The 27,901-nt window shown below is 42.6% G+C and overlaps 1 protein-coding gene across 2 annotated transcripts in view; it reads right to left on the bottom strand.

Moving 5' to 3' along the window:
* Positions 1–27,901, bottom strand: part of CHD1L (chromodomain helicase DNA binding protein 1 like) — a 296,369-nt gene that overhangs the window by 215,133 nt on the left and 53,335 nt on the right. For both annotated transcript variants that reach the window (XM_078658336.1, XM_078658337.1), the window contains exons 4-8: positions 20,922–21,036; positions 18,499–18,533; positions 17,854–17,935; positions 5,965–6,127; positions 4,827–4,982 (exon numbers count right to left, since the gene is read on the bottom strand). In XM_078658336.1, the coding sequence (XP_078514462.1) occupies positions 4,827–4,982; positions 5,965–6,127; positions 17,854–17,935; positions 18,499–18,533; positions 20,922–21,036 (551 nt within the window). The remainder of the gene's footprint in view (positions 1–4,826; positions 4,983–5,964; positions 6,128–17,853; positions 17,936–18,498; positions 18,534–20,921; positions 21,037–27,901) is intronic.

Genomic DNA, 27,901 nt, shown 5'->3' with positions numbered 1-27,901 from the left:
GCAAATTCTCTAAAGACTGTCTTTTCAAACTTGTTTAAGGGTACTGCTGTTGGAGGAGAGAAGGACCGGATGTGGGAGCACGAGGCCTGACTGCAGACTAAGGAACACCTGCGACATTAGCCAAGGCGAGACCACGACAGAAAAGAGCTGCAGGACGAGGCACTGTTTTCGACAACATGAGAAGAAAGGGTCGACCTGATGCCCCTGCTCGATGTCCAGTGTTTGTCGACAAGTCCCCGCTCTCTGAATTCGGTCACACGCCCGCCTATTTGAAGTCTCTCGTTCCCCTAGTTTGTTCCTAATTTGGCCTTGCTCCATCCCCCTTTTCCTCTGACCTACCCTATGGACTGTTTTGTACGCTCTTCTTCCATCTGAACTTTCTGACAATCACCTAAAAGGACACAGGGCGAAAAGGACCTTTCCGACCAGAAACGCGAGGAAAGGGTCGTGCCCTGCAACGCAGAACTTAGAACAGAGCTGGACTTGTAGCTCCACCGCCGGTGCTCAACAGCGCCAACGAAAGGCAACAAAGAATGATGAGAACTCGTTAAACTTCGAACATTTGACATCCCCAATCGCCGTTTCTGCTAGACCTCATTTCTCTCCCAGCCGCCATTGTATTGATCATGCTCCAATCCGAACCTGATATATATGTAATAACCTGCCAGTATGAAATATACTTGCTGCTCTCGCTACAGAATCGTTTTTGTATTGCATTCCTATGACTTTCCTGCTAAACAAATTGATCAAAGTTTATCAAATAGGCTCACCTCCTAAAAACTAGAAATGTTAAAATGTATTGTTTACAACTCTTTTCATCTAAGGTTCCTACCGTTTTCTTTCTCATGCCCACCACAATAGAACCGAGTAGAAAATGAGCCAGCAAGATGTCTTGAATATGTTAAAGGGAGGACTGTTGAAAATTAGTACGTTTTGGTGAACATTATCTGCGCCATCTTGCCTCTTCCCCTGATGCCACACTTTTGTCGTGCGCGCCCGCCATTTTTTTAAGATGCCCCGATCAGAACGAACCCTTTTGCATGCCGCTGGCCCCTGACATAGCCCTTCGCCTTCACTAAGCCTGCACGCTGACCACCCCCTGCTTGCACCTGCCTTGAGTCATAAACCCCTCTTCGGCGCTGCTCTGCCCCAGGCCCTCATCCTGTTCCCAGCGCGACACCCCCCTGCTTCCCTTTCATGATCTCCGGCCCTTAGATGCAAACCCCCTTCTTCCCCGTGTGCCCGTTTTGTCTTCCCCGTTCCCAGGCCGACACCCAGCTCTGCCGATACCATTCCTTGCCCCTCCCCGTACAATAGAAAGTTTCCCCCATCAAAGGATCCCCGGGTTGATCAAAGCCCCCACTCCATGAGATCCGATCAAACCCCCCACATTCCGTGAATCGGCGGAATATCCAGCTGCGTGATACTCATCACCTGTTGTGACTAGGGTGGGGACTTCAACTGTAAATGTGTGTGGGAACGGGCCCAAAGGGGAGTTCCGGGAATGTCTTTTCCATACATCAAAGCTTTAACATGAATGTGTAATCTACAATAAAGTCATAAAACAGTGTATAAGAGGCCAGGCCTCAGAAATGTATCCAGAGCACCTCAGAACGATACCTTCTGCCGGTTTTGTTGTGTTCTCCTCCGGAGAGAATAAAAACCTTGTTTCCTGCTTTCCAGTCTCCAGCGCCTGCCTCTTCATTGATTAAATAACTAGAGGGTCACAGAGGCAATACCGCCGGGCAAATATCGATTGTCCCCGACCCGACTCAGGTTTTAACAACTCCTGCATAGAGCCTTTTGCAGAGTCACATATCTGTAGAACAATCGTCCCCATGAAACTTCATCACAAGCACTGAGGAAATTATGTATGACGGGCTTCTCATTAAATCCCTCCACTCCGTTGGGGGTCAATGAGATCAGCAGCTCATCTACAGAAAAGCCACCTCTAGTGCATTTTTTGAAACTGGAAAAGATTGACAGGACCTTTCAATGTGAATTAGGGAGAAGAGGCAAGTAGCTTATTACCTAAAAAGCTACCCATACTGGATAATAAACGTGGGTGCAGGTAAGAAACATGTTCTTACTCAATAACACAGTGTGTTTCACGCCCTATTCTGGTGTGGAAAAGGATTCCATACAGAGTTTTCCCATGGCTCAAAAAGTATAGAAATTATGCACAGAAAGCCGGAATCAGATGAGCTGCAGAGCCACTCATTCAAATAGTACATAAAACTGTCCAACTTTTCACAGTTCTACAGAAGAAGCCTCTATGGAAATGTAAAATGTCTATTCATTTCTTCTTGGGGTTATAGTCGACAATCCTTTCATTAGGTTAGGCTCTGCTAATCAAAACATCGATAATAAGGCAAATTCATCATGATCTGTGTTGCCATTCGTATTTGTATCAATTAGGATTGAAAAACTGAGACATGCTGGCTTTTAGCCATGCCACATCCAGAGCTGACAGGCCTTATGGCACAGCAGAAGCATGGATAAGGGATATATCTAGGAGATATCCGGAGATATCATGAATTACAATAACAATCAAAGAAGTAAGGAGTATTGATGTGTGTAATGAGAAAGGCCGCAAGTCCGTACAGATTTGTAAGCAGAACTGGAATGCCAGATGGTTTCAAGAAGTAAACTGTCCGGAGAGGAATTTCTAGACAGTTGAATAATGGAAAACAGAGATATGAGAGAGAGGCAGAAAGTAATGTTGTAAGGAATTGGAAGATTCATGTCATTTTCAGAGGTGCCTCAATGACGTTTTGAATTAATGCTATTCATGGCCAGGGTAATAATGTAGAACGTGGATTTTTAGTTTTTTTTTCCTTGAGCACCAAATCTTTCATTACCTCCTCTCAAATAGGGTGGGCGAATGACCCCTAAAAGTAGAAACAGAGTGGGGAGGACTGGAGATTTTTCAGACCAGCTCTACAAGGGAGAAGGCCTCCTACAGCAGGATGTGAAAGCCGGATTATTCCTGTAAACTGACTTGTTCGGGGAATCCAAATTGGCACTCATCAGAGCTCAGAGAAGAACGAAACTGTGCAGAAAGGTTGGCAGTGCCATGGCAATAGTAGTACCATTTCCTCAAGGTATGTGCCTCGTTAGTACTGTCTATCGCTAGATCTGACCCACAAACATCCAACTTACTGCACATTGTCCAAAGAGCTGTTACGTCATACCTGATGCCAGTAGTCAGAAAGCACTCTCCACACTAATCCACAAGAGTAGGCCATATACATTATATATGGCTGATAAAAGCTCTAAAGTCCATTACACAGTATTAGTTTGTATAAGCATCTTGGTCATGCGCTGTATGGAGCAGGCACTGCTGTGATCCATGCTTTAAATCTCAAAGACCATAAAAGACCAAAAGGTTGATCCAGGAGGACCAGGCAGACAGAAACAGGGACGTGAGCAAAAGGTTTGGGAGCTCCAAGGATGACTAGATATGGATGTCAACTTCAGTAATAATTCCTTCCAGAAAACGAATCACAAATACAGCGGGTTGAGTGATTCTAAGATGGCAAATACAATGTCCATCAAGGTCACTACGGTTGCTAGTGACTTGGAGGAAATATGTTTCTATTGCCTGCAGTGTAATAAAAGACAAATCGGGAAGGCATGCCGGAGACAAAAACTCCTAACAGTTTTGAAACTAAGCAGGGAAGATGACTAGGCAAGATGGGGTTTTGAAAGGCTTGCTATTATGCAGAACATCAAATCATAATCTTGCGAAACTGGCAGCAAGAGGTCTGCAGGAGGGACAACTTTTTCCCCAGGGACTACCTGATTGGAGCAACATTATTTTCTTTGACTAAGACTTCTATCGTGTGATGCGACTTTGTCCCGTTCTCACAGTCATTTGATGATTTGGGATCTTCTCTTTAAAATGATATTAATTGGTGGCAAGAATTGGGAAGAATATTGGATACAGACTGATTGCAATATCTGTCAATCTTTTCTAAACCTGAAGAAGTCAATTCTTAACTGACAAGATGAAACATGTGTTGGATAGAATCTATATATTATCAAACATTGGAGAATGTGTCAATAAAGAAGACTTATACATAAGTTTAAAAAAAGCCTGACCCAAATACATACATTAAGGGCCACATATACACAGTCCTCTTGCAGTTGCAAACGGTTTGATTCATAAAATCACAAGACTTGCAGCCGCAAGAGGGTTTTTAATAATTACAAATTTTCCACCTCATAAAAGGTCATTGCCAATTCTTTCTAAATCACAAATGAGGAGGCATGTTAATGCCATCCCTCGCCTAATTTTGATTCTGAAAGCAAAAAGCAATGTTTAGGCAGTGGTTCATACAACTGCTTTAAAAAAAAGAAAAAGGGTCCGGTTTGAGAAAAAAGCCAATGCAGTGACTGATGACTACTGTCGCTTTCAGTCTTCCATCCCTCCATTGACAGCCAATTACAGGGGATTACAAATTGTGCCTGCCTAAATAATATTCATTTGGTATGTTGTTTTGTAACCTCCTTTGAATGGACAACTTGCGATGCCACCACGCTACCACGTAGTTCGCATCGCAAACTGCAATTCTATTCAGAAACCAGTGAGCGGTAAAGTGCATGCACAGTGTTTGGGAGCTGCACATCTGACATTTAGATCCACGCACCGGCGAAGCTAATTGCGTTACGTTGCCCTATTTGGAAGACTGACTTTTTAATGCAGCATTATAAACACACCAATTTCAGGAGAACGTGTTCTTTATTTGAAAATGCCACTCTTTCTTCTCAATTTCTATAATTTTATTGAAAAATAATACAGCATTTTTTATACAGCATTTTACCTGGATCTTTAGTCAAAATGACTTTGTAAAATCTTTTTTGCAAGGCTGACATCCCATGGTACACCACAACTTCAGTCTTCTTAGGAAGGTCGACAGCTACTTCAGTTTTGACTCTCCTGAGTAAGAAGGGTTGCAGTAAGCTATGAAGTTCTCCAGCTACATCAAAAAGCACAACAAAAGGAGTAGAATTGAAGATTTACGCTACTATTAAATTATCACTTTAAAATGTCTTTATTTTAAATCCGTTGTCTCAGATAATGCGAACTAATGTAAAAACTACAGATACAAAAATATACCTGCAAACTAATGAAATTCCGCAGAGTTGTGCTTTAATCAGCACTAGCAGGCTTGCATCCAATCAACACTGGGGTGTTGGGACTCTATTAAATATAGGTTAAAGGATACACAGGTGTAAGATTATTGGAATATTGCAACTCAACAAGGAGCACTGTTACCAAATAGCAACACACAGAAGGCTACAAATATCTTTTTTACAGAGGAATGTAGAGGTACATCATTCCTTCTAACGTATGGCAGTCATAGCTACTAAAGGGTCCTATATTCGGTTTGACATTTTAATCCAATCCAGTTATTTTTTTTTAGACAAAACTACCTTCCATTTTGGGACTTGAAGGAACATGCCTAAAATGGAACCCCCAAAATTACAAATCCCAGAATGCTAAGTGGCTTGGGGTTAAAAGTCGGGGTTAAAAGTCACGAGTGACTACTCGTGTGACACACGATCATAAGCCAAATGGAATCTATCGGTTCAAGGGGAAAGAGGAGAACAAAATTCATCTCTGAATCGATGACCATATACCACGAGAAATGTGAAGATAAAATTGAACTCACTCATTTCAAAACGTTACTATTTGGGGTCCTAGTTCTCATCAGTTGCTAACCTTAGTGTGAGAGGGCAGGGCTGCACTGCATCTTAAAATGCCTTCAAATACTTGAAAACTAATAATAACGTATTTTTATACATAAGGCATTTATACCCTTTCTAAGCACTGTCCACAGGGCGCCCGGTGCCAATTTGCCCGAAATGTATTAAAATACTTTTTCAAGTTTTAGAAGGCCTTTTAAAGCGTCCGACTTACCATAGTTTGAAAGCATAGAGAAATGGAACCATTCTTACCCTTTGTGGTGTTCTTTTCGATTCCACGGTAACGGTGAACAAATTCCTGAACTTGATCTTGAGGAAACATGCTGGGCTCAATGAAGCTGAGGAGCGAGTGCAGTTCTTCAAGGCTGTTTTGAACTGGAGTTCCCGTGAGCAGAACTCTGAAACCCACTGAAAACTGACGATAGAAAAAAGAAAAAAACAAGAGAAAGGCAAACATTAAAATAACATCAGAACAACTTTTAGGATGGCCATTATAGCATCAACAACCAACGACAAGCACACAGCTTGGCTATTTGAAGAATGGGATGACTGCTTGTTCCAACTCGCTCAAGCAGAAAACACAATCTTACTAATTGGTCCCAGAGCTCTGTTTCTTCGTTACCACATGGATACTAGCTACCTAAATACTAAAATAATGATTGCCATGAGGCTCTGGACTGATAAAGGTGTAAGAAATAATATTGTGGGCTAAAGTGGGAAGAAAGGTGGGAAAGAAACCAAACTATGCCTACAGATGCAATATCCGGTGGCTTTTATTTTATTTTAGTTTTTTTGATAGTGCGCTACTAATCTCCGAAGTGTCAGAGAGCGTCCTAAAACAAGACTTATCTCGAAGACAGACAACTTTTACAACATCTGGATTGTGATATGCATTTGTGTATTTTGTACAATAGTGGAGGCAAGTAAGAGATGTATAAATTGGTATTGCACAGCAATTAAAAAGTATGAAGATACAAGTAAGCAAATAAAAATTACTGATTTCAGCAGAAAACTCGGAATGGCGATACAGATACGGGATATGCACATTAGTTATCCAAATAAATAATATATACATTTGTCTGCCGCAGCAATGTAGCCTTATAGGGTGTATATGAATGTGTAGTCAGCAGCCCATGTAAAAATATGATGAGATAAACTAAATAAGGTAAAATGGCAAGTAAAATTAAACTATGTACAGTCTCCAGCGAGGGACATTCACATACAATGGCAGCAGACAGTAAGGTGAGATAAAAGTACAGACCCACTGGTCATAAGAAAGGCATTGTCCCATCAGAGTATGTGCTATGTCAGGTCAGGCTTAGCAGGTGATTCTTTAGATCGGAACTGACGATTTATGAACAAGCAGCAATCATACATAGGAGACATTACCTTGCTTTAGATTTTTAATTTTATTTTTATGGCTTGTCGATCAGAAAGTAAACTGCTTATGGAAGTTCCTACAAATAAACAACCCCGTTTTCATAGTTAGGCACTTTATGTGCGCAGTCCTAACGCCTGAAAAGCGTTCCCTTATGGTCAGTGTCCAATATACTACAACATTGAATTTAAGGAAGAACCGAAAAGTCATCTATTACCTTAAATTTCTCTTTCCATTCAGAGCCCTACTCTTCTTTCATCAGAGTCTAACGAGAACTGTAACTGGGCTCTATAAGGGCCTACTTAGATCATAAAAAATGGCAAAGTAACCTACAAACATGTAAATCAGAGTCTGAAAGGGTTCATTGTAGAAAAAATAATAATAATAATAATAATAATCGGTTAGCCACAGATTCAACCGGCCAGAGTTTTCCCAGCACAAGTTAGTGTTGCATCCACGCAGACAGAAGAGATGATGCAACGTTTTACCCTCGGATATACAAGTTTCGAGTATGGACTTTTTCTATTTCTTACAATAATCTCAAGCAGGTGCCTAGTCTGAGATCATGAGAAAGAGCAAAGGAAGGCCCGAATAGATGAAGATAAGTAAACAGCGGCGGTTTTTCAAGCCTCGAAAGCCAAGATGTAAAAGCAGATCAACATCAGAGACAGGCCTTTTCTGTGGGCAATGCCAGGCTGAGCAAGAACATCAAACAAAAAACTATACAGACATGGCTCAATGACACTAAGGGCCCCATTAGGATGGCGGGCGGACTTTGCCCGCCCGCCATCCTCACAGTACTAGGGACCGGCCGCCATGAGGGCGGGGGTCCCGTTCGCAGCATTAGGATGCGCCCGCCACAGTGGCGGGCGCATCCTGTATTCCCATCATTGTGGCGGGCGGTGCACTCTGCACCGCCCGCCACAATGCTGAAAATGCTTTGCAGCATTTGCATGACGAAAGCGGCAGGCACCGCGCGGTGCCTGCCGCTTTCATTATGCAAATGCAGGGGGGTACCATAGGTACCCCCCTGTGTGCACCCCGCTACTGTGCTTCACTCTGGGGGCCCGCAGGGGGCCCCCAGAGTGAAGTCCGCCTGCCTTTCCGAAAGGAATTGTCAGATGCCTATTCTAATATGGCTGGCGGTGTCTGATAGACACCGCCACCATGTTATCACTTATCCGCCCCGGCCGCCAGGCGACCGTGGCGGAAAACAGGCGGGCGGTGTTTCCCCCCATCGTAATATGGCGGGGGGGAATGCAGGGAAGGATGTCGGGCGGATTGCCTCCGCCAGGGTGGCGGGGGCCACCGCCACCCTGGCGGAGGCAATCCGCCCGACATCCTAATGGGGCCCCTAATGCCAAGAGGCTGAGAGAAAGGTAGTTGGCGAAGCAGCAAGAGAAACCTCCATAATACATCAATGAAGTGAGGAAAAAGATTAAATGAACGCACATTGCAGGTTAGTGACTATTAGGTGTCATGCTAAGCGGGCAGAGTTGCACTGAAGCTGCAAGGTGCCACCTAACCCTGTTGGAGAGGGAGAGCTACTGCAGAGATAAACTTTCCCGGACCAATCTGCCACCTCGGGGAATATTCATAAAGTAAGGAATCCGCGGTAAAACCTTATGCCTCAGAAACAACCTGATAGATTGAACTGATTTATCTGTAAAGCAGCAAAGTTTAAATCAAGGATATTGTTATGTGAGGAAATAGAGGAGAGGAAAAAGGAAGCGCACACATCAGATAACATGTTTTTGTGAGTCTAAAGTGGACGTATTTGATTGTAGGGATTATGGTACGTTTTTGTTAGCTGCTGCTAATAGAAATGCTGAAAGCATGAAGTGAGGGGGATAACAGCAACGTCCATCAGATGCCCATCATCTTTATTACCTTAGGAATATCTGTATCCTTCTTAATGACCCGGAATGTCTCGGCTACATCTTTGACAAATAACTCTACCCAAGCCAAGCTAAGAAACTTGGATCTTCCCTGGACACCAACTCACCTTCAAGGAACACATTGCCAAAAAAACAAAGATGGCCTGGTAACAGTTCTCTCTTCTAAAGAAAGAGAAACAGTTTCTCACAGAAAGTGACTTCAGAATTGCTGGTCAAGCCCTCATACTCTCACATGTGGACGGTGGAAACACCCAACCCCACACGCAGCACTGGGAACCTTTAATGGAATCCAACGAGGCGCAGAACATCTCATCATGGCCTGAATAAATATGATCACATCGCCCCATCCTGATGGAATTCCACTGCCTCCCCTTGCCAGCCCACATCACCATCAAAACCAGCTCCATTGTTTGCAAAGCTATCACGACCAGCACTCCAGCATTCTTTCCAGAAAACCTCAACATGTCTGTTGTTTCTAGACACTCCCACAGTCAGGACACTGTCAGACTTAAAAGAATGAAAAAGAAAAAACAAGGCAGCAGTCCTTTTCCACCTGTGCACCTAGGATAGGGAACAACATCCCCAAAAGAATCAGGACTGCTCCAATACAATTTAGGAAAGAGTTGAAGATGCACCTCTTTAAAGAACACTACATCACAATGCATGAACAACCCACAAACTAGCTACCTCTCCTACTACTTGTTTATTTTGTGCTTGCCTTTGATCCTGTACAGCCTTCCACTGCCTTTTGGCTAGGTTCATGCTATAGAAATACAACAAGCCTACACTTTTCTAGCAATCAGGGAAAGGGCTTTCTCCTTGTTTTGTTTGCAATAATCTTTTTTCCAATGATTTTTCACAGGACACGTTTTAACAGCAGGATCCCTATCAGCAACTAAAGCTGCATCATTTACAGATGGTTGTAAGGGTCAACTGGCTTTTGTTAACATCCCATCTTTTACATCTCTGGCATGATGACGCTCAATAATTTTTTTGATTATCCCTTATTTTGAAGAACTTCCTGGTGACACTCAAAAGGTTAGATGGGAACCACAGAACCTGAATTGTGACTCATCCTCCTTGCCAGCATCTAATATGTACTTGTAAGAGTTAAAGGGCACTGGGCGGGACATGTGAATAGTCAGTTGGGCAGTTGCTGCCCCATCAGTAGATGTAAGAGCTCATCTTTCTGCTAAAGACAAATTTCAGATCTCTTGCACTTGTCCTGTAGTCTCTCTCAGTTTATTCAGAGAAATAGCCGGACTGCATGCCTGACTGCTTTGAACCAATGCTTTGGACTAGTGTGGTAACGTGAGGTTGTTGCAAGTGTGGTATATGTGGCCATGCTGTCAGCCTCTCCTCTCACTCTTATTGCACTGCTATTAGTGATGCTTTTGTTCACTGCACTCGCCTGCCCAGTCCCTGCTTGTGCCCCTCGAATTTGCAGTTTGGTTTGTGATGCACTCTTCCCAGGTGCCGCTTATGGTTCACTCCCGGCATCTCCTGTTCATATGGAAAAATTCTGAATATCTAAGATATCTTCCTCCTCATACACTGCTTCAATAAAAGGATTAACCATTTAGGCAAATAAATAAGACTGAGGCCCAGCATTAGGGGCACTAGCCGTAAGTTTGTCCTTTACGCAACTGATTTGGTATCTCTATGTGGCTCTCTTTCGATCCCTACACCTGAGATTACTGACTATGCGTCATGGCTTACGTGTGTCAATTTAGAAAGGCCAACCATAGCTGGACTGTTCTTTTTAAAATTATTCACATGTTCAATATTAAAGGTGACTTCTTGTGCAACAACTTTTTCACCATCATTGTTAAAACATTTTAACCAAATCTCGGTATACCTGCACATGCTCTTACCATACTGGAACTACGTAATAGATGTGGTAGTCCCTTCGGGTGGGTCTTTTTCAGTTTTTAATCTCTTGCCCCTATTCTCTTGCCTGTACCGCCTTTCACAACCATAAACCCGTTATGCTAGTCTGCAGCTTTGTGCAGCAGCTCCTTCTGTGTATGGGGTTGGTTAGAAGGGTATGAAGGGTATGAAGAGAAAGGGCGGGTCTGACATCTCTTTTAACCATCAATTACAGAGGATGGGTTGGACCGTTTACAGACACTTCTTTACCTTCGAACATTCTTTGGTCACAGCATTTTGGAGCTCGCGGAGGTGTCTGGGGTAGATGAAACATTGTACCCATTCCAACAGCATTCATCTACTAGGGTCTGCCCTAGGATACTAGACAACACGTCCTGTTACCTCTAGAGCCTCTTACCCTTACAAAATATGTATTGTTGCGACTTCCAGCTTCCAAATCTCAGGACTCCTCCTTATTCCTAACTTAAACGCTAAATCAATCTACTACAGAGAGTAAACACAAGCAATCTCATATTTCAACAGTTGGAAATGCGCTGAACACTGTCTAATCCGATCAGCAGACATTTCTCATTAATAAAGAATTTTCATTGAAAAAAAAATGTGGCATCCCCAGCTCTGGTACAAGGACATTCAATATAGTCTTTTGGAACTAGTGACTGCGCTCAATACCTTTGCGGGAAGATTAATAAATTCTACAATCCAGAAGATATTGAAAATGTTTCTAGACTCTAGAAGCATCAGCAATAGGTATCAATCAAAACACTAGTCATCAATTTGATAAGGAGGAAGCAATACCAAAAAAATGATCTCTGGACAGCATCAACGAGAGAACATTTGAAGTGCTACCAAAATACCAAAAAGTGGATGGAAAAGGCCAGATACCAAGCAGGGCTAGGTCTAAGGAAATAGACAAGGCTTGATCTCCCTTTGTAAGTTATTAGGTCTCTGAATGTATCTGTGTAAGGAACTCCATGCACATGCATAAATAGAATATTCCTTGTGGCGCCCGCTTTCCATTCGTGACACAACGCTATGCCATGACTGTTCAGGTACTTAGTTGGGAAGCTTGGTGCAGTTACCAAAGCCTGCTCATGTAGGACGTTTCTACTATGATACTTCCACTCGCCACCACACTGAACCCACTCCAGCACTAGGTGCAGTTACTGATGTTCTCTTCTATATTGCTACATACTTTAAGCAAATGTTACCGCTTCAATTTCCCTAATCTTAGGGTAGGCAGGTCAATGGAGATGGGATTTCCAGTCCACCTGTTAAATATGAACCGATTGTGGGTGCTCAGGACAAGTCTTGTCAAGTGCTGATCTAGATATCTTCAACCTCTACCTCATAAACAAGACCAACTCCTTTTTGGAGGTTGGCTAGCACATAACTGAAGACTCTTCTTTTGAAGACAACACTTACTGCTACACCTCCGCCCCCAAGTTCTTGACCAATTTACTATTTAGTAACATGCACTTCTGCCTCCTCTCTATAAAAACCAGGGCTCTTCCTTTGAGGTGTTCCATCCATACTGGTTCCCCTTATGCTACACTCCACCCCTATGGCTCTTTCTGCAGACTCTGTCCATCACTACTTGCTCAATGACACAGGGTTTGGCTCTTGTGGTCATTATTTCATAATTGGTGTCTACTGGACTGTTATTTAATATGGCTGGATCAGGATAGTCATTGGTGGAGATCAGTATATGATGTTTCATCCTGTTATTGACAGTTCTAGGAAACCTGATTTCGCCATTACTAGAGATGTTCATGGTAAATATGACAAACAATGTTTGGGTGTTCTCCTGCCAGGTGCATTCGGGCAAAGGTGATCTGTGACTTAGTGACAGAAAAAGTAGAACATGCACATGAAAACAATATATGGTTGAATTATGTTTCCATACAGCCCTCTACTGACATCTGCAACCAAAAGGTAGGTACCTCAAATCGGGACTTCACTTTGAATTGTTTTAGAAATTTCTCAAATTCACTGCACTCCTTTAATCATCTAGGGGCACCACAAATGCATCGACTCTCCACACGTCTGGTACACTCACTCACAGCAAAAATAGGGGAAGGCAGTTGTGGGCCAAGCCTGGGCACATATGTTTTTTTAAAGGCAAATGGCGAAAATTACTGTGTGTTTGATTTAAAAAATTCCGAAAATCAGAAATGTTGAGCATGTTCTCCCAGACATCCAGTCAGAGTAAGGAGATCTAGCTTAGGCCTGTGAATTCCGTATGGATGTACTGAATTAGAAAATATATATTTTTCTATACTTTCTCTGTAGTCCTTAGCTTGATATTTGCCATCAAATGAAAAGTGCACCATTAATAGGGATTTTGTCACAAGCTAGTGATATGCATGGTGCCACATAGTTGACAACATCACCTAGAAGAACCCACGTCTATTTGATATTTCCAGACTCACGACATTTCCTTGGCTAGAGCTCCTGGATTTATGTTTATATGTTTGAGAAATGCAACAAAATAATGCAAAACTGTTAAACGATATGAAAGTGCCATGTTTTTCATTACAACTTCAGGGCACGATGCGATACTACAGTGGGGGTGCACGAATAAATAGCTCTACATTTCCTAAAAAAGACAATAGTTTGGATGGCTGCACAAGAAGAGCAAAGAGGTACAATGTGTTTCATCAACCTAAGAGCAATTTCTTTACTAAAAAAAAAGCTCTGCCAAAGGGGAGCGCAAACATCCTGGCAGCATGAAAAAACATGCTATTTATATACTTTGACCATTTTATAGTCTCTGACTGAAAACGGATGACCATCTCTATCCGTACATTTGCATTTCTATGCTTCGGTACTCTGGCTGTAGGCATGGTCTCTGGACCAATGTTCAACAGCATGATCTGAGAATTATTGATTTTTCTTATAGGCTTAGATTGAACAAGACCCTTAACAGCTGGGGCTTTTCCCACCCGGTGCTGAACCCTTTTGTGAATATTTGGGGTAGTTGGAGCATAAGGCTCCACCACGTTATTTCAACGTAAGTAATTCATACCAAATTTGCATCCTTGTTTCCAACATTCCTGGGGATTCTAACGTACTCAGGGTTTGTGGATTCCTCTAGAGGGGACTCAGAAAATAGGCAAAATATAGGTACAATTTGAGTTTTGGGGGGAAAAATTGGAAAAAAGTGCTCCCGATAAAAGTGTCCGGTATTTTTTTCCTAAAAAAGAATATCAACAAATGGATTGCTGCTACAGTCTACAGTCACCACCTTCCTATCTTTCAGGAACATACAGAGTTGAATAAAAAAAACAATTTATTTTGCAGTTTTTAGATTTTTAAAGAGGTTCTTCCATATTTTTTGTTCTCTCAGCCTACTTCTAGTTTGTGGTGGAAACCAGTGTTGAACGCATGGGTGATCCAGGAAAGCTGTAGATTTCTGGTTCTCTCAACCTATTTCAAGTTTGTGGTGGAAACCAGAGTGAAACACATGGGTGATCCAGGAACGCTATACATTTCTGAAAACTAGACAAACTTCCAAATTCAGTAAGGGCTGATATGTGTGGATCCCTCCAGGTTTTCCCAAATAACCTAACTGTTGAAATAAAGAAATGTTTCAAATGAGCAGGACAAAATAGCCATTTGTGACAACGTTTTCATTTGTAAATTTTGTCATGATGCAATATACCATTACTTCCGCTAGCCCCTTATGGTTGCGGGGTTATATAGGATTTGTAGGTTCTCCAAGAATCCAGGGTATCCAGAGCCAACAACAGAGTTGCACCATACTATGATTTTCACTGTGTACTGAGTATGGACCAATTCATATAGTGAAATACTTAGGGCCCGATTCCTATGTCGGACGGACCAGAGTCCGTCCGACATCGGTCAAGAACTGGAACCGAAAGACCTCTTGTCGTCTGTTCCAGACCTCCAAGTAGGATGCAACTGAAACCTGTTCGGTGGCAATCCTATACTTAATAATGGGAACATGCATTCTGAACGGAATGCATGCTCGCATCATTAAGTGCAGAGGTCCAGTCCATCCCTGCACCCCAAGGTGCCTGCCACCGCTTGCAGGGCTCAAGAGGGGCGGCACCACCGGTGCCCCATAGGCTGCCATTCGGTGGTCTCGTATCCATGGGGCCCTGCTCGGGCCCCCAAAGACATGTCCCAATGCCTTTCTGTGGAGGAAAGACTGGCGCAGAAAGGCAGTGGGAAACTGTCATCGCACTCCCTCAGCTGGAAAGCCATCTGAAAACCGTTCCTTTCCGACCAAGCCGATCAGAATGTCTCGGTCGGAAACTAATCCAAACGGGTACGTCCGATGCAGTTAGGATGGTCCCGACCGAGTGTCGGAGGCATTTCTAACCACATTGAAATCAAGCCCTTAGAGTGAAAAACGAGTGTCAAGAAAACCTATGTATTTCTGAAATGGGTACAAGATATTGAGTTTAGGAGCAGTGGTTACTTTTACATCTCTGAATTTGTAGGTACGTGTACTAGCATATGGTTTAGAGGGTATTTTCAAAATGTCCTCTTTCTTAAACAGTGGCTTACATTTGGAAGGCACAAATGCAGCAAAATCGAATAATAACAAATGTTCTACTATTTTATGCTCCTACATGTCTTCCAATAAAAATGGTACCTCACTTGTGTGGGTAAGTCTAGTGCCCGTGACAGGAAACCGCCCAAAACGCAACTTGGACGCATCACATTTTTCCACTCAAAAGTGAATATTTTTTCCCAATGCACATTTTTGAAAACTAGACACCCAGGGGAATCCTAGGTAGGGTGACCTGCATTACTCTCACTGTTTTGTTTTTACCCAGAACCATTGCAAACCTTAAACTTTGACTAAAAACACATTTTACTCATATTTCAGTGAGGGAAAGTTCTGGAATCTTTGGGAAGCCACATACTTCCTTCCACACAGCATTCCCCCAAGTCTTCTGATAAAAACAGTATCGCACTTGTGTGGGTAGGCATAGTGCCCGCAGCAGGAAATGGCACAAAACACAAAATGGATACATCAGTTTTTCCACTCAGAAGTGACTCTTATTTACCAAAGTGGGTAACTGTGGGTTATGGGCCCTAACGCAGCCAGCACCTAGGGAAACCTAGAAAGCTTACACATTCTTGAAAACTAGATATCTGAGGGAATCCTGGGCGGGGTGACTTGCATGGATCCCGCCAGGTCTTTTTACCCAGAGTTCCTTGCAAACCTCAAACTTTGACTAAAACACACATTTTCTCCCTCACATTTCAGTGGCTCTCACTACGTAATTTTACCCAGAAGCACTTGCAAAAGTCAGACTTTGGTAAACAACACACATTTTTCTCACATTTCTGTGACAGAACGTTCTGGAATCTGCGAGGGAGCCACACCTATCCTATCACCCTGAGTTCCAACATGTCTCCTGATAAAAACAGTACCCCACTTGTGTGGGTGGGCCAAGAGACCACAACACAAAAGGCTCTAAAGCGCTAAATTGATAAATAAGTTGTAGGGGTAGATGCATTGTTTGGGGTGGTGCTGTGGCACCACCCATGCAAATCTGCGAAACTCAGACATTTTTTAAAACACAAGTTGTGTATCATTTTTGTCGGCCCAAGTGAGGCAACACTTGGTTGTAGGAATTTTATGGATTACGAAGTTGCCATCACAGTAATGTAAGGAAAATGTGTGATTTCAGGCTAAGTTTGAGGTTTGCAGAGCGTTGTGTATAAGATGCCATCATGGGATCCATGCAAGGCACACAATCCTGGAGTCCCCTGGTTGTCTAGTTTTCAAAAATGTCTCTGGTTGGTAGGTTTCCAAGGGTGGGAGCCGAGCACGGCCCCAAATCCCAGAGCTACCCCTATTGCTGATCTCTCCTAATAGCGCTTTAGGGTCTTTTGTGTCAAAGTCTCTTGGCCCACCCACCCTAGTGAGGTACCATTGTTATCAGGAGACTTGAGGGAATGTTGTGTGGTAGGAAATTAGTGTCTCCCCGCAGATTCCAGTAGTTTTCCCTCAGAGAAATGTGAGGAAATTGTGTGTGTTTTATAATCAAAGTTTGAGGTTTGCAGGGCATTATGGGCTAGAAAATGGTGTGGAATCCAGGCGAAGCACACTTCCCTGGACTCCCCCAGATGTCTAGTTTTCAGAACTGTCTGTGTCTGCTAGGTTGAATACCGTATCGACCCACCAGGAATGGCAGCAAGTCTATTGGACCCCATTGTGGAGGGAGAGCATGGCCCTTTGCCCATGAGGGGTCTCTCCCTCGAAATAAATCTTACATGAATACAGTGAAAGTAAAATGAGCTAATTGTACTTTCACTTTACTGTAATGACATCAGTGCGTCCTGCACGCTGATCACCATTACAGTAAGGGGGGGGGGGGGAGACTCAGGCTGCTCGGGAAGCTCTTCCCGAACAGTTCAAGCTTAAAATGAAATAAAGGAATCCCTCAGGTGCAGTGCAGAGAGGCCTTTATTTACCTTCCACGTGTCTGCCAATGGCTAACACAGGCACTGGGGAGGTAGTGCGGGTGTCGGCAATTGGCTGACACCTGCACTAAAGGGGTTAAGGGTTTTCAGTGTTATCCTGTGGTAGGGGTAGCACAGAAGTACCATTTTTAACTTCATCAAGTTGTTTCAAATTCCATCTTGGTCACTAGATATATGCAAAATTGTTTCTTTAAAATATTTACATCTACAGTGTTTTATGGAATAAGTTGCAATATGTATGCATAATGATAGTACATAATCAGTGTATTCATACATAATGCAAAAATGTCTGTTTTGTGTCTAGAATGCACAGATTAGATATATGAGATTGGAGGTCATTTATAAGAATGAAGTCATATTTTCCTCGAGGAAGTAAATGTGACATTGTATAAATATAAGACTGAATAATAAAGTTAGCAAATGATCTTACCACAAGTAGATTTTTTATAAATCGAAATAATTGTGCAGCTTTAGAAGACAGTTGCACATTGAAATCAATAATTTCCATACCTCTGAGAGAGTCTTGTGGAGCAAAGAATTCACATTTTTCAGTCTGTGTGCTTCATCCACAACCAGAGCACACCAATCAAACCTAATAACAGAGAAGGGCACTCATTAAAGGGGTAACGTTTGAGAAGAGCATAAAACCTCCTCCTAATGCCCATTAGCTAGGCATTTAGAGATGGCTTCTTACAGGATTGTTTTCTTCATTTGTACACTATAAATCTACCCTAAATTGTCATGTGTTATTATAAGAAAGTATAATTACTATTTATAAGGATTAGTGAAAAATTGAAAGGGGCAGTGGTCAACACCCAACACTTCATTTGCTGTAAATGTTTTGAGTTGACCGTTTTCAAATTTAACTGTTCAATAACCTGCCTACCAAACAAGCACTGTTAAAACCAATATGTTTATCTTTGCTACTGGGGACCCAAATAATGGCTCTGCCAATAGGTGTTTTGGCCACAGATCCTGCTACGGGATGGAGGGTTTGAATGATAGGGAGGGGCAGGCAGAGAGAGTCAAGTGAGGGGAGGTGAGGAACAGTTAAGCGATCACCAACATTCCACAAAATACAGAACTGCATTGCCAATGACAAAGTGTAATCCTAATGAGGTTTTGGCTTCATGAGTATTTCCAAAAAGAACTCACCTATTCTGTAAAAATCCAGAATCTTTCATACAAATCTGCAAACAAGTTAAAATTAGTTACAGAACTTCAATTATCATTTACTAAATAAGCAAAGCACAGATCATAAATCAGTGAAGGTAACAATATTTCAATTTGAAAAACTGAACTTGTACAAGGCATTAAGCAAGCTTTTCCTATTTCTCTAAGGTGTGGTATTCAATTTATCAACCTCAGAAAGATGTAAAGCTGGATTTTCTTAGATGAGAGTCGATCCTGTGACATGAAAGTTGTCCGCAATGCCTGCGGGAAGAGTTTAACTCAGGAACCCGCCTTGTACAACAAATCTAAGACACTGCTTTCTTAGGCCAGACTAACAATGGGACCTTTTCAGTGAACTGCTCAGCATGGAAAACCCACTTTCAAGGGGGTTTATTTTCCATCCAGCCGTTTGCAAAACAAACTGAAATGTTAATAATTTCTTTCCCTTGCATCCCTCGCACAAAGAGCTGTGACACAGTTATAGTTTCCTTAATGTTTTTTCATGTTTCAATGATAACAGGAAATGTTTACGTCCTACTGCACTTTAAGAAGCAGAGTTTTCCCATTTGTTTTACTGACAATATTACTGACCTTTTTCACATTTATGCAAGTGCAAACTAACACCAAGTAGACAAAATCAAACTCCAGATTAGAAAGTGACCAAAAAGAAAGAGAAATGTAAAGTAAATGTTTGAATTTTAGAACGTAGGTTCTGACCTATTTCAAAACAATCCTATGATGCGATTTCATCATTACCATGACAACAGCATCTCTTGCTTCTGTATCATGTACCCTATCTAAAGAGTAAAACAAATGTATCGTAGTTCATTCACTTTTGTTGCTTATCCATAACATGAAGCAATACAAAAGTGTGACATTAAGATGTAATACCCCCAACAATTAAGACATCAGCCACCACTGCCATAAAACGGTGAGTGTTTGTCCAAGTCTTGTAGACATTACTCAAACCTTTTCCTCCACACAATCTTATTTTTACAGACATGTCATTTCAACTCATCCTTGAATTATACTTTAGTGTTCCACTCACACTCATGGAGCGTGATATTTTTTTGAGTTACATGTGTGTTCATTTAACAGAGGACTGCAAAAAGAAAGTTGAATACAATATAAAGTAGAGACAAATGAGTATTAGTAAAACACTGCAAGTGAGAAAGCTAAGTAACAGATTTAAAAAATGTATTTTACATTATGTGTCTGTTACTAACAGTAGGCCTTTAAAAAGTACATAGCAAATCAATGTACATTAGTTTCTCTCTCTGTAAAACAGAAAATTAATTTTCAAATGATGGTCTTGCTAGTCTCTATATCTTTTTTGTAGCTCGCAAGATGAAAGTTTTCAAGGCTGGGTGGCAGAAGTGAAACTTTTCATGGTCTAGTCTATGAAGTGTCCTTTTCCATGATATTGTACATGAAGAATATTGTGACGATGTGCAGTAGAATGAATTAAGGTAATGTATTTTAAAGTCGATATAGTGCTTCTTGTGAAAAAATGTAATTATTAATGAATGTTTGTGTAGAGATGCAGTGTAGATTTAGTCAAAAAATACACGTGTCCTAAGGAAAGCAGAGGGAAAGGAAGAGAAATGTGTGTAAATTGATGTAACATTCAATTTTCCAAAATCCGTTGGTAACGATTGTTAAGTATTTAAAAATGTTACAATATTGTTAAATTGTATTGTTCAAATCAATGTCAAAGGTCTTGAATTTTTGGCAGGATCTCCGTTTTTATTTGCCGGCATCCCTGCTGGTCTGCACTGCTCTTTTTTTATTTGAAGATATTTTTTGCTAGAGCACCTATTAATAGTGTATCTACCCGTGTATTTGCACATCTACTTATATTTTGTGCTGGAGTTCTATTGACTGCAAGTTTATTTAACTTTAACTTACTTGGTACAAATATTGCACTGTCAAATTATTTTTTCTTGATATTGAACTTCTTGACGAGTGCACAATTTATGGGTTCTACTTGTAACACAAATTGTGTTCTCTCATGCGGGACATTTGTTGCCTATACTAAATGACCCAGTTATTTGTTGACTTCATTTAAAACGTAATCATGCACTGTTTCTTTTGCCAAGTTATGTGCCTACATGATACAATTTATTTTCTATATTCTATTTTTCGTGCTGGATACATTGCTGAGATACTTTTAACTATACTGACTGATAAATATAATGGAAAAAGAGACAAGTGAGAGTCGTTTTGGCAAATCATTTATACCATATTTTTAATTCACTTTGACTTAGACCGATCCTGCGGATTGACCATTTTTGATAAGAGGAAAACGTTGACACAAGTACATCAAAAGCAGGTTAACACAAAATGGCTGAAGTATTAATTACAGCTGAAAAATAGCATTTGCTAATCAGTTTCTCGCTACATACCTCGTATGTAGTCAATACCACATGGAAGTCTGCTTTGTTTGATATGTTGTGCTGCATTTCCTTTCTTTTTTCTTTATCTCCTGTATATACAGCAAAGGTAATATCTGGGGAAAATCTGTTACAAAATAAATGGAAAAATACAAAATTAGGAAACATACTGGTGATACTTTACTAATAAAATTTGAAAAAACAACTAGAGTGCAGTTTTGCCACTTCATAGGGGCTTCAATTTGAATGGCATGAACAAAATTTATCAGCTTCACTTCCCGTGTCAGGGATGTTAAGCATATTGTCAACCTATCCAGGGCCGCACTGGGAACCACAACCGGCCCTGGCAAAGTGCTCGGCCGGCCCCTCATATCCACTGGGTGGGTTGGAGGTGCCGCCGAGCTCTTTGCCGGGCCGGTTTTCAGCCGATTTTGCAGCTATGCTGCAAAAACGGCCCTGTAACAAAAATGGCCCACAGGGGCCCAATACTGGCCCCCACCCGTACGGCGCACCGGGGGATTGCCCGGTGCCCGCTATGGCCAGTCCGGCCCTGAACCTATCACTTAGAGATAATAGAAATTTTGTAGGGAAAGAAGATAAACAAAAAAGAGGACGGTACTGAAGGCAAACAGCCTTCATTGAAGACCGCTATTAATTTCTAAGACACAAGAACACAATGCCCAGTCCTGGCTGCATTTGTGAGAGGGTGTAAGAAGGGGGGCATGGCCAATTTGAGAGTGTAGCAAACGTGGGAAAAGGAGTGCACAAGGGATGAAGGAAAGGCCAGATGTAAATACAAGTGTGTGGCGGGTAAGGAAGGAAAGGAAGGAGGAAAAAACAAGAGTGGGTGATGGTGGCTGGATGAATGAACAGCACACAGAAAAGGGGAGATAAAAGACAAAGAGGAGAGGGAGGGTGCTTGCGCGCCTTGCCAGAGGGAGCGAACACACAAGCAGGACAAAGAAACAAGAAGCACACAGAGAGCTACATGCACAGGCCAGGAGGAATGGTAAAATGGGATTAAAAAGGCAGGTTGAGTGGGGTCCCTCCGATGCAGTGAAGAGCAGACACTCCAGCGGAGGAAGCAAAGAGAAGCAGACAGACTGAGAGGTAAAATGGTTCCTCATGCTTTGCAATACAAGATGTCAATTGGAGGAAGGATACACTCATTATCCAGTAGCAAAAGTGAAAAAGAAGTACTCCTCCTGACTGAGCCAAGCCAGGCTCAAACTAATGGCTGAAAGAGGCTTGACTAAAATGCCAATGCTAACAGGAACCAGATAAAAACATCCACTTGAGTTTTGTTAGAGAGAATAGGCATCATTGAACGCTGCACTGTCAAAGCTCTGACCTAAAAAGGGTATTTAAGGTCCACTCAATTAAAGAGAGCGAGAAAGAGACTAAATGCTCGGGACAAGCTGCTCAACCAATGTTACATTACAGGCCATAGGCCGTGGATCAATTGCATCATGTCACTTTCCATTTCGAATGTGCACTATCACCCACGGGTCTCTAAGCGCAATTAATGCAAGGAAGTTGCGTTAAAACAGTTAGGAAAGAGTTTGTGCAAGAAGCCACATTTTCAGGCACTTACTGAATTCAGCAAATGATGGCAGGCAGAGAAGAACAGGTTTAAGTGAATGCCTGAGTTTAAGGGCACCATACAAGAACTTTGCCTGCCAGACCTTTCTAACAAACCCTGGCGAACACATGGAAGTTCTCAGTAAAACTAAGGGATGTCACTGGGCAGTATATCGTAATGCGTTTTGTTTTATAGGAAGGCATATGGTCATAAAGCACATATGCACTAAGCACAGCACCTTAAACCGAAGTCATTGTCTTATAGGCAGCCAGTGAAAAAGTTGTAAAGTCAGTTTAGCCTGTGAACGTCTGAAAGAACCAGTCACAAAGTGAGCTGCAAATGTTGCAGTGTCTGCAATCTATTTGAATAACCAAGTGGCAATTTTACATAGATGACATTTGAGGTTCCGTGACAATTTTAAGTGATGTTTTCGACTCGCACGAATATGGTCGAGTCTGGTATCTAAGAACCGCAAATGACGAGTTTAGTAAGTGTGCGCAGTTTCGCTGAGCTAACTTAAACCGTTCGTTTGATATGTGGGTTTTTCATCTGTACCCACGGGTTCCATCTTAGATACGGCATCCATTTTGTCTCTTGCCCTCAAGTAGCCAGCGAACGGACACTGTCCGCTTCGTCACCCTGGGACTCTCAGGATATTTGTGGAAGACACATGTACTTTGTAAATATCTTTTACGATGAGGGGGATGATACTGTAAGGCAGATGGCCCCGCTCGAGGCTCATCTTGCCGTCCGGTTTATTGTCTCAGCCGTGCATCTCATTAGGCACGTCCCTTTGATGCCTGTATCTCGTGTTTCCCGATACCTCCCCTTTTACACCCTTTTCGATTTCCCCACTGTCTCCATCTCCCTCCGCACCTGTCTTTGTCCCTATTTCGATCTGTTTTACTGCCGATTGGAATTCACTAATGTTGGGAAGATGGGTTTTTACAGTTGGGAACCGCCAAATGTTTCCGCACTTATGTTCCGGACCTTATGTGTACCAAAGTGACCAAAGCGACCCCTCTGAGGGATAATTATGGGAACCAGGTTGTAAACTTTTGTGTACCATGTTGTCCTATGAGTTAATTTTGTATAAAAGGAGCGATCCACAGAACCAATTTGAAGCAGTCTCCCCAAGTTGCACGTGTTGTACTTGTTGTGACTTCTGTGTTCCCTGCAGTAAATAAACCTTGAATCTTTGACGCCGAAGGAAGTGTCCCGTGTCTCTGTAGTTTGTGCGCCGAAACAGGTATCCCATGAAGGTTATAGGTGTTGTTCCCTGGCACCGCTGGTACTGTTAAAAAGTCCAGTCCTTCAGTTGGCGCCCAACGTGGGGCGACTTCAGCGGTACCGGTCCGGTCCAAAGCCTGATGATCGTGAGGAACTTCGTGTGAAATCTCCGAGGGAAGGTGCACCCCGCTTCATCGATCCTGTTGTCGAAATAAGTGGCCCGAAGTTTTTCCCTGCGAAGATTCCCGCCTCCTGACGGCTGCAACGGACCGATGCCCTGACTGTCGACCTGTCTTCGACGCCCGGCGTAGACCTTATGTACAAGCGAGACGATAGACGGGCCTTCCTGGTGACGCCATTGAAGTTCTGAGTTAAGTATTTGTGGGTCGCTCCCAGTCCTTAGTGGTTGTTCTAGCTTTTTTGAAAGCTTTGTGGTTAGCCTTTAAGGCTTTGTGGTAATAGCTCACTGAGCTTTGTAATAGCCTCCTCGGGCTTTGTGGTTAGCTCTCCGAGCTTTGTAATAGCCTTAAGGCTTTGTTGTGTTGCATGGTTCCATTGCATTTGTGGTTCTTAGTATTGGTCCTTAGTATTATTTGACAGTTGCAATTGCCAAAAACCGAGGGTTTTGACTTACACGAGGTTTTATTGCTTCGGTAATCCTTGAAGTTTGATACTAGGTTAGTGTGCACGATGCCTAGCCATAGTGATTTGTTTCGTATTTTCAAATGTTGCGCAATGGATTCCCGGTTGGAGGACTCATGTCCGATACCTCCAGTTGGAACTCCGATACATGATCTTTATAGTCGACATGGGGTGGGTCCTATAATATATAATGATTACTGGATCCGCTATACAAAGAAAGACGGTGACCTTAGATGGCCACCACACGGAACTTTTGAACTTTCGATTTTAGATAATCTTGAGGCTAAATTATTTTTAAAGAAAGCTAGGCCAGCTATGTTTGATTCCTTTCGGATATGGCGTAAAGAGGCCAAACAGAAAGAAATCAAACAACTTAAAAAAGATAAAAAGCAAGAGTTCGTTCCTGTAATGCAAGCTATAAAAGAATGTAGACAAGACAAAGAAGAAAAAGATATGGAAATCGCTACTAGATTGCATCACATGAAAATAGATAAATGTTACCCAGTTTTACCGAATAATCTAGAAAAGAAAGAAGAAGATTTGAAGGAGGATTCCTTGTTATCATACTTGATGAAATCACCACCTCCTTATGTACAGGGTGCTACTGCTCCTGTAGTTCCTCCTATAGCTCCTCCTGTTGTTCCTCTTGTTGCTCCAGCGGCTGCGGGCCAGCCCGCTGTTAACCCTACGTTTGTTCCACCACCTGTCCTCGTTCCTACTGCTCCCGTACCTGTACCTTTGCAGACTGTTGTTTCTGCTACTCCAACTACCTTGTCCGTTCCTACTATGCCTTCCTTCACCTCTAGTGTTGTTGCCCCTGTTTTTCTTTCTCCTTCTGTTCGTAAGCGTGTTCCTAACTCTGTTGCTACCCTTTATTCACCTCTTTCTGGTCCGTTATTTTCGTCTGATTCATCTGACACTCCTCAGAGACGGAGTCAGATCCCTAGTGGTAGGGAGAAAGAGACGTTAGTAACAATGGCACATAGGTGGATAAGACATCCTGCTAATTACACTCCGCGGGTAGTCTTTGATACGTTTACTCAGTTTAATGAGCCTACACAGAGATTCGTATTTGAGGAAATGTGTAACTTTTTGAGGGAAGAATGGTACAATAATGATGTAGATGATGTACCGTCCGACATAATTGAACTTCAAAGTCACTTTTCGAACGGTATGATTATAGGAGACGATGTACGACGTGCAGTGGAACGCTTATTAGCATTCAGATCCACAGCACATTCTCGGGTGACATTAGATGATACCACTGAGAACTGGAAAGCGGTTCCTGGTCAGTATCCCATGAGAGAAGTCCCGCCACTGTGGGTGCCTGGAGATCCGCAAGCTAACCCTGCGGTTTTACCACATTTTCGAAGGGTGTGGATACATCTTCCATGGAAACGATCGGAAGTTTTGCAAGTGAAGCAATCCTTACCCGATCCGCGTAAAAATCCGGCTGGTTATTATAAGGAGTTATCACAACTGATAGAAGCTTCTATTATGAATATTGCCGACATCGACATGTTGTTTGGCAATGTTGTACCGCAACCAGTTTGGGCTAAAATTCGTCAAGCCAATCACGCAGCTGAATTAGGGGGTGATTGGGTTGCACTACTAGCAGCTGATGCATTACAAGTTGGTGGGGCCAAACCTGAACAGTTGATCTTGGATTTACCTCAGAAAATCATTACGCTCATGAAAACTCTCATGCCAGCGATGAAGGTGAACTGGGATAAGTTATCAGCTTGTAAGCAAAAGAAAGACGAGAGTGTCTCGGATTTCTTTACAAGGTTTGAGGAAGCATTTGTCGACCACAGCGGCCAGGACATGGGCGCTGAGGGAGGTCAGCGGTTATTCGTTGACAAATTTGTGTCAAATTTGCTGCCTGAGCTATGCAACAAATTAAAGAATTCAGAAAGTGCGTGGGCAGTTTCAACCCCTGCGCAAATACTAGCAACGGCTCAGTATTATGAGAATAGGGAAAAGGAAGAAAGTGATCGTGTAGAAAAGAAAACGAAAGAACTCAAAACAAAGGTTTTGTTGCAACAAGCATACCCTCCACGATCAAACCAAAATGATGCACAACAGCAGTATCGACCGCGAGCACAGCCCGATAGGACACAGCCGCGCTCTGACAACTTTGATTCCAGATCTTCACTTGGGTATAATCAGTGCGCATATTGTAGGAAAGAGGGACACCTAAAATATGATTGTCTTGCCTTACGGGACCGCCTGAATGGTGTGTCGACACGTGGAAACCGTGGTGGTGGTCCTCAACAGGCACCACGTGGTAGAGGTCGTGGTTCATCCCACAATCAGAGTGATCGTTATCAAAATCAATCAGATGCAAATAATTACTTTGACCAGCGAAATGCGGGGTCAGTTCGATCTGCACAGTATAATGTGGATGACTATTACGTAGAGCACGAGACTGTTGTAAATGACCATTACTAGGACAGCCAACGACAAAGAGAGGGAGTAGTGTCAGTTCCGGTCGATCAGAGTGGGCCTTACGTTGCAGTGGCTACATCGGGTGTAGTTGAGCCTTTTCTGTTAGACACTGGTGCGACGAAAAGTTCCATCATGCATTCAAAACTCCCTGGCGCACCTTTGTCTGGCTTAACGAATGTTTCCGTTGGATTCTCTGGCGCCCCTGTTAGTAACCCAGTCTCTAATCCTTTGCCTCTTATGATTGGACCTTGTGAGCTAACCGCTCCACTGATTCTATCTACAGGTTGTGGTGAAAATCTTTTGGGTCTGGATTTGTTGAAACGATTATATGCAACATTGTATTGTTCCCCCGAAGGAGTGGAACTTACATTGGGACGGAGAGTGATCTCTCCCATGTATTTATCGGTTGATAAATTCCCATCGGAATTGAGTTCCCTCCCTGCGTCTCTATGGGCCACAGGTCCCAATGACGTGGGCCTGTTAGACATTCCACCCTATGAGATTCAATTGAAACAAAATGCGCGATTACCGCGTTTACCTCAATATCGTATTTCTCTTGAGGGCGAACGAGCGCTGTTAGCAATCGTTCATGATCTCATTGGAAAAGGTGTTGTTGAAGAAACGCGTGGAAACGTGTGCAATAGCCCTGTATTACCAATTCTGAAACGAACTGACCCAACTAAACCTCCTGTGTATCGTTTTGTAATAGATTTGAGAGAGGTAAACAAAATAGTGGTTCCGCAATTTCCTGTGGTCCCTGACATTACAGCCTTATTAACAATGATTCCAGCATCTGCCTCCTGGTTCACAGTGATCGATCTAAAGAATGCTTTCTTTAGCATCCAGATTGCAGAGGAAAGCAGAGTCCTGTTCGGATTCTCATTAGGAGGTCGCAGTTTTAGGCTAAAACGCGCTCCACAGGGCTACTGTGAGAGTCCGTCAATCTACAGCCAAGCACTTAAAGGTCAGCTTGATGCCTTTGTATTGCCTAAAGGTGCAGCTTTGATTCAATACGTTGACGATCTTTTAGTGGCAGCTGATACGGAGGCCATTTGCAAAACGGCTACAGTATCATTATTGCACTATCTAC

This window comes from Lissotriton helveticus, chromosome 8, assembly GCF_964261635.1.
Source record: "Lissotriton helveticus chromosome 8, aLisHel1.1, whole genome shotgun sequence".
Classification (NCBI taxonomy): domain Eukaryota; kingdom Metazoa; phylum Chordata; class Amphibia; order Caudata; family Salamandridae; genus Lissotriton; species Lissotriton helveticus.
Note: the sequence above shows the minus strand (reverse complement) of the source record. Positions and strands in the feature narration are given on the sequence as shown.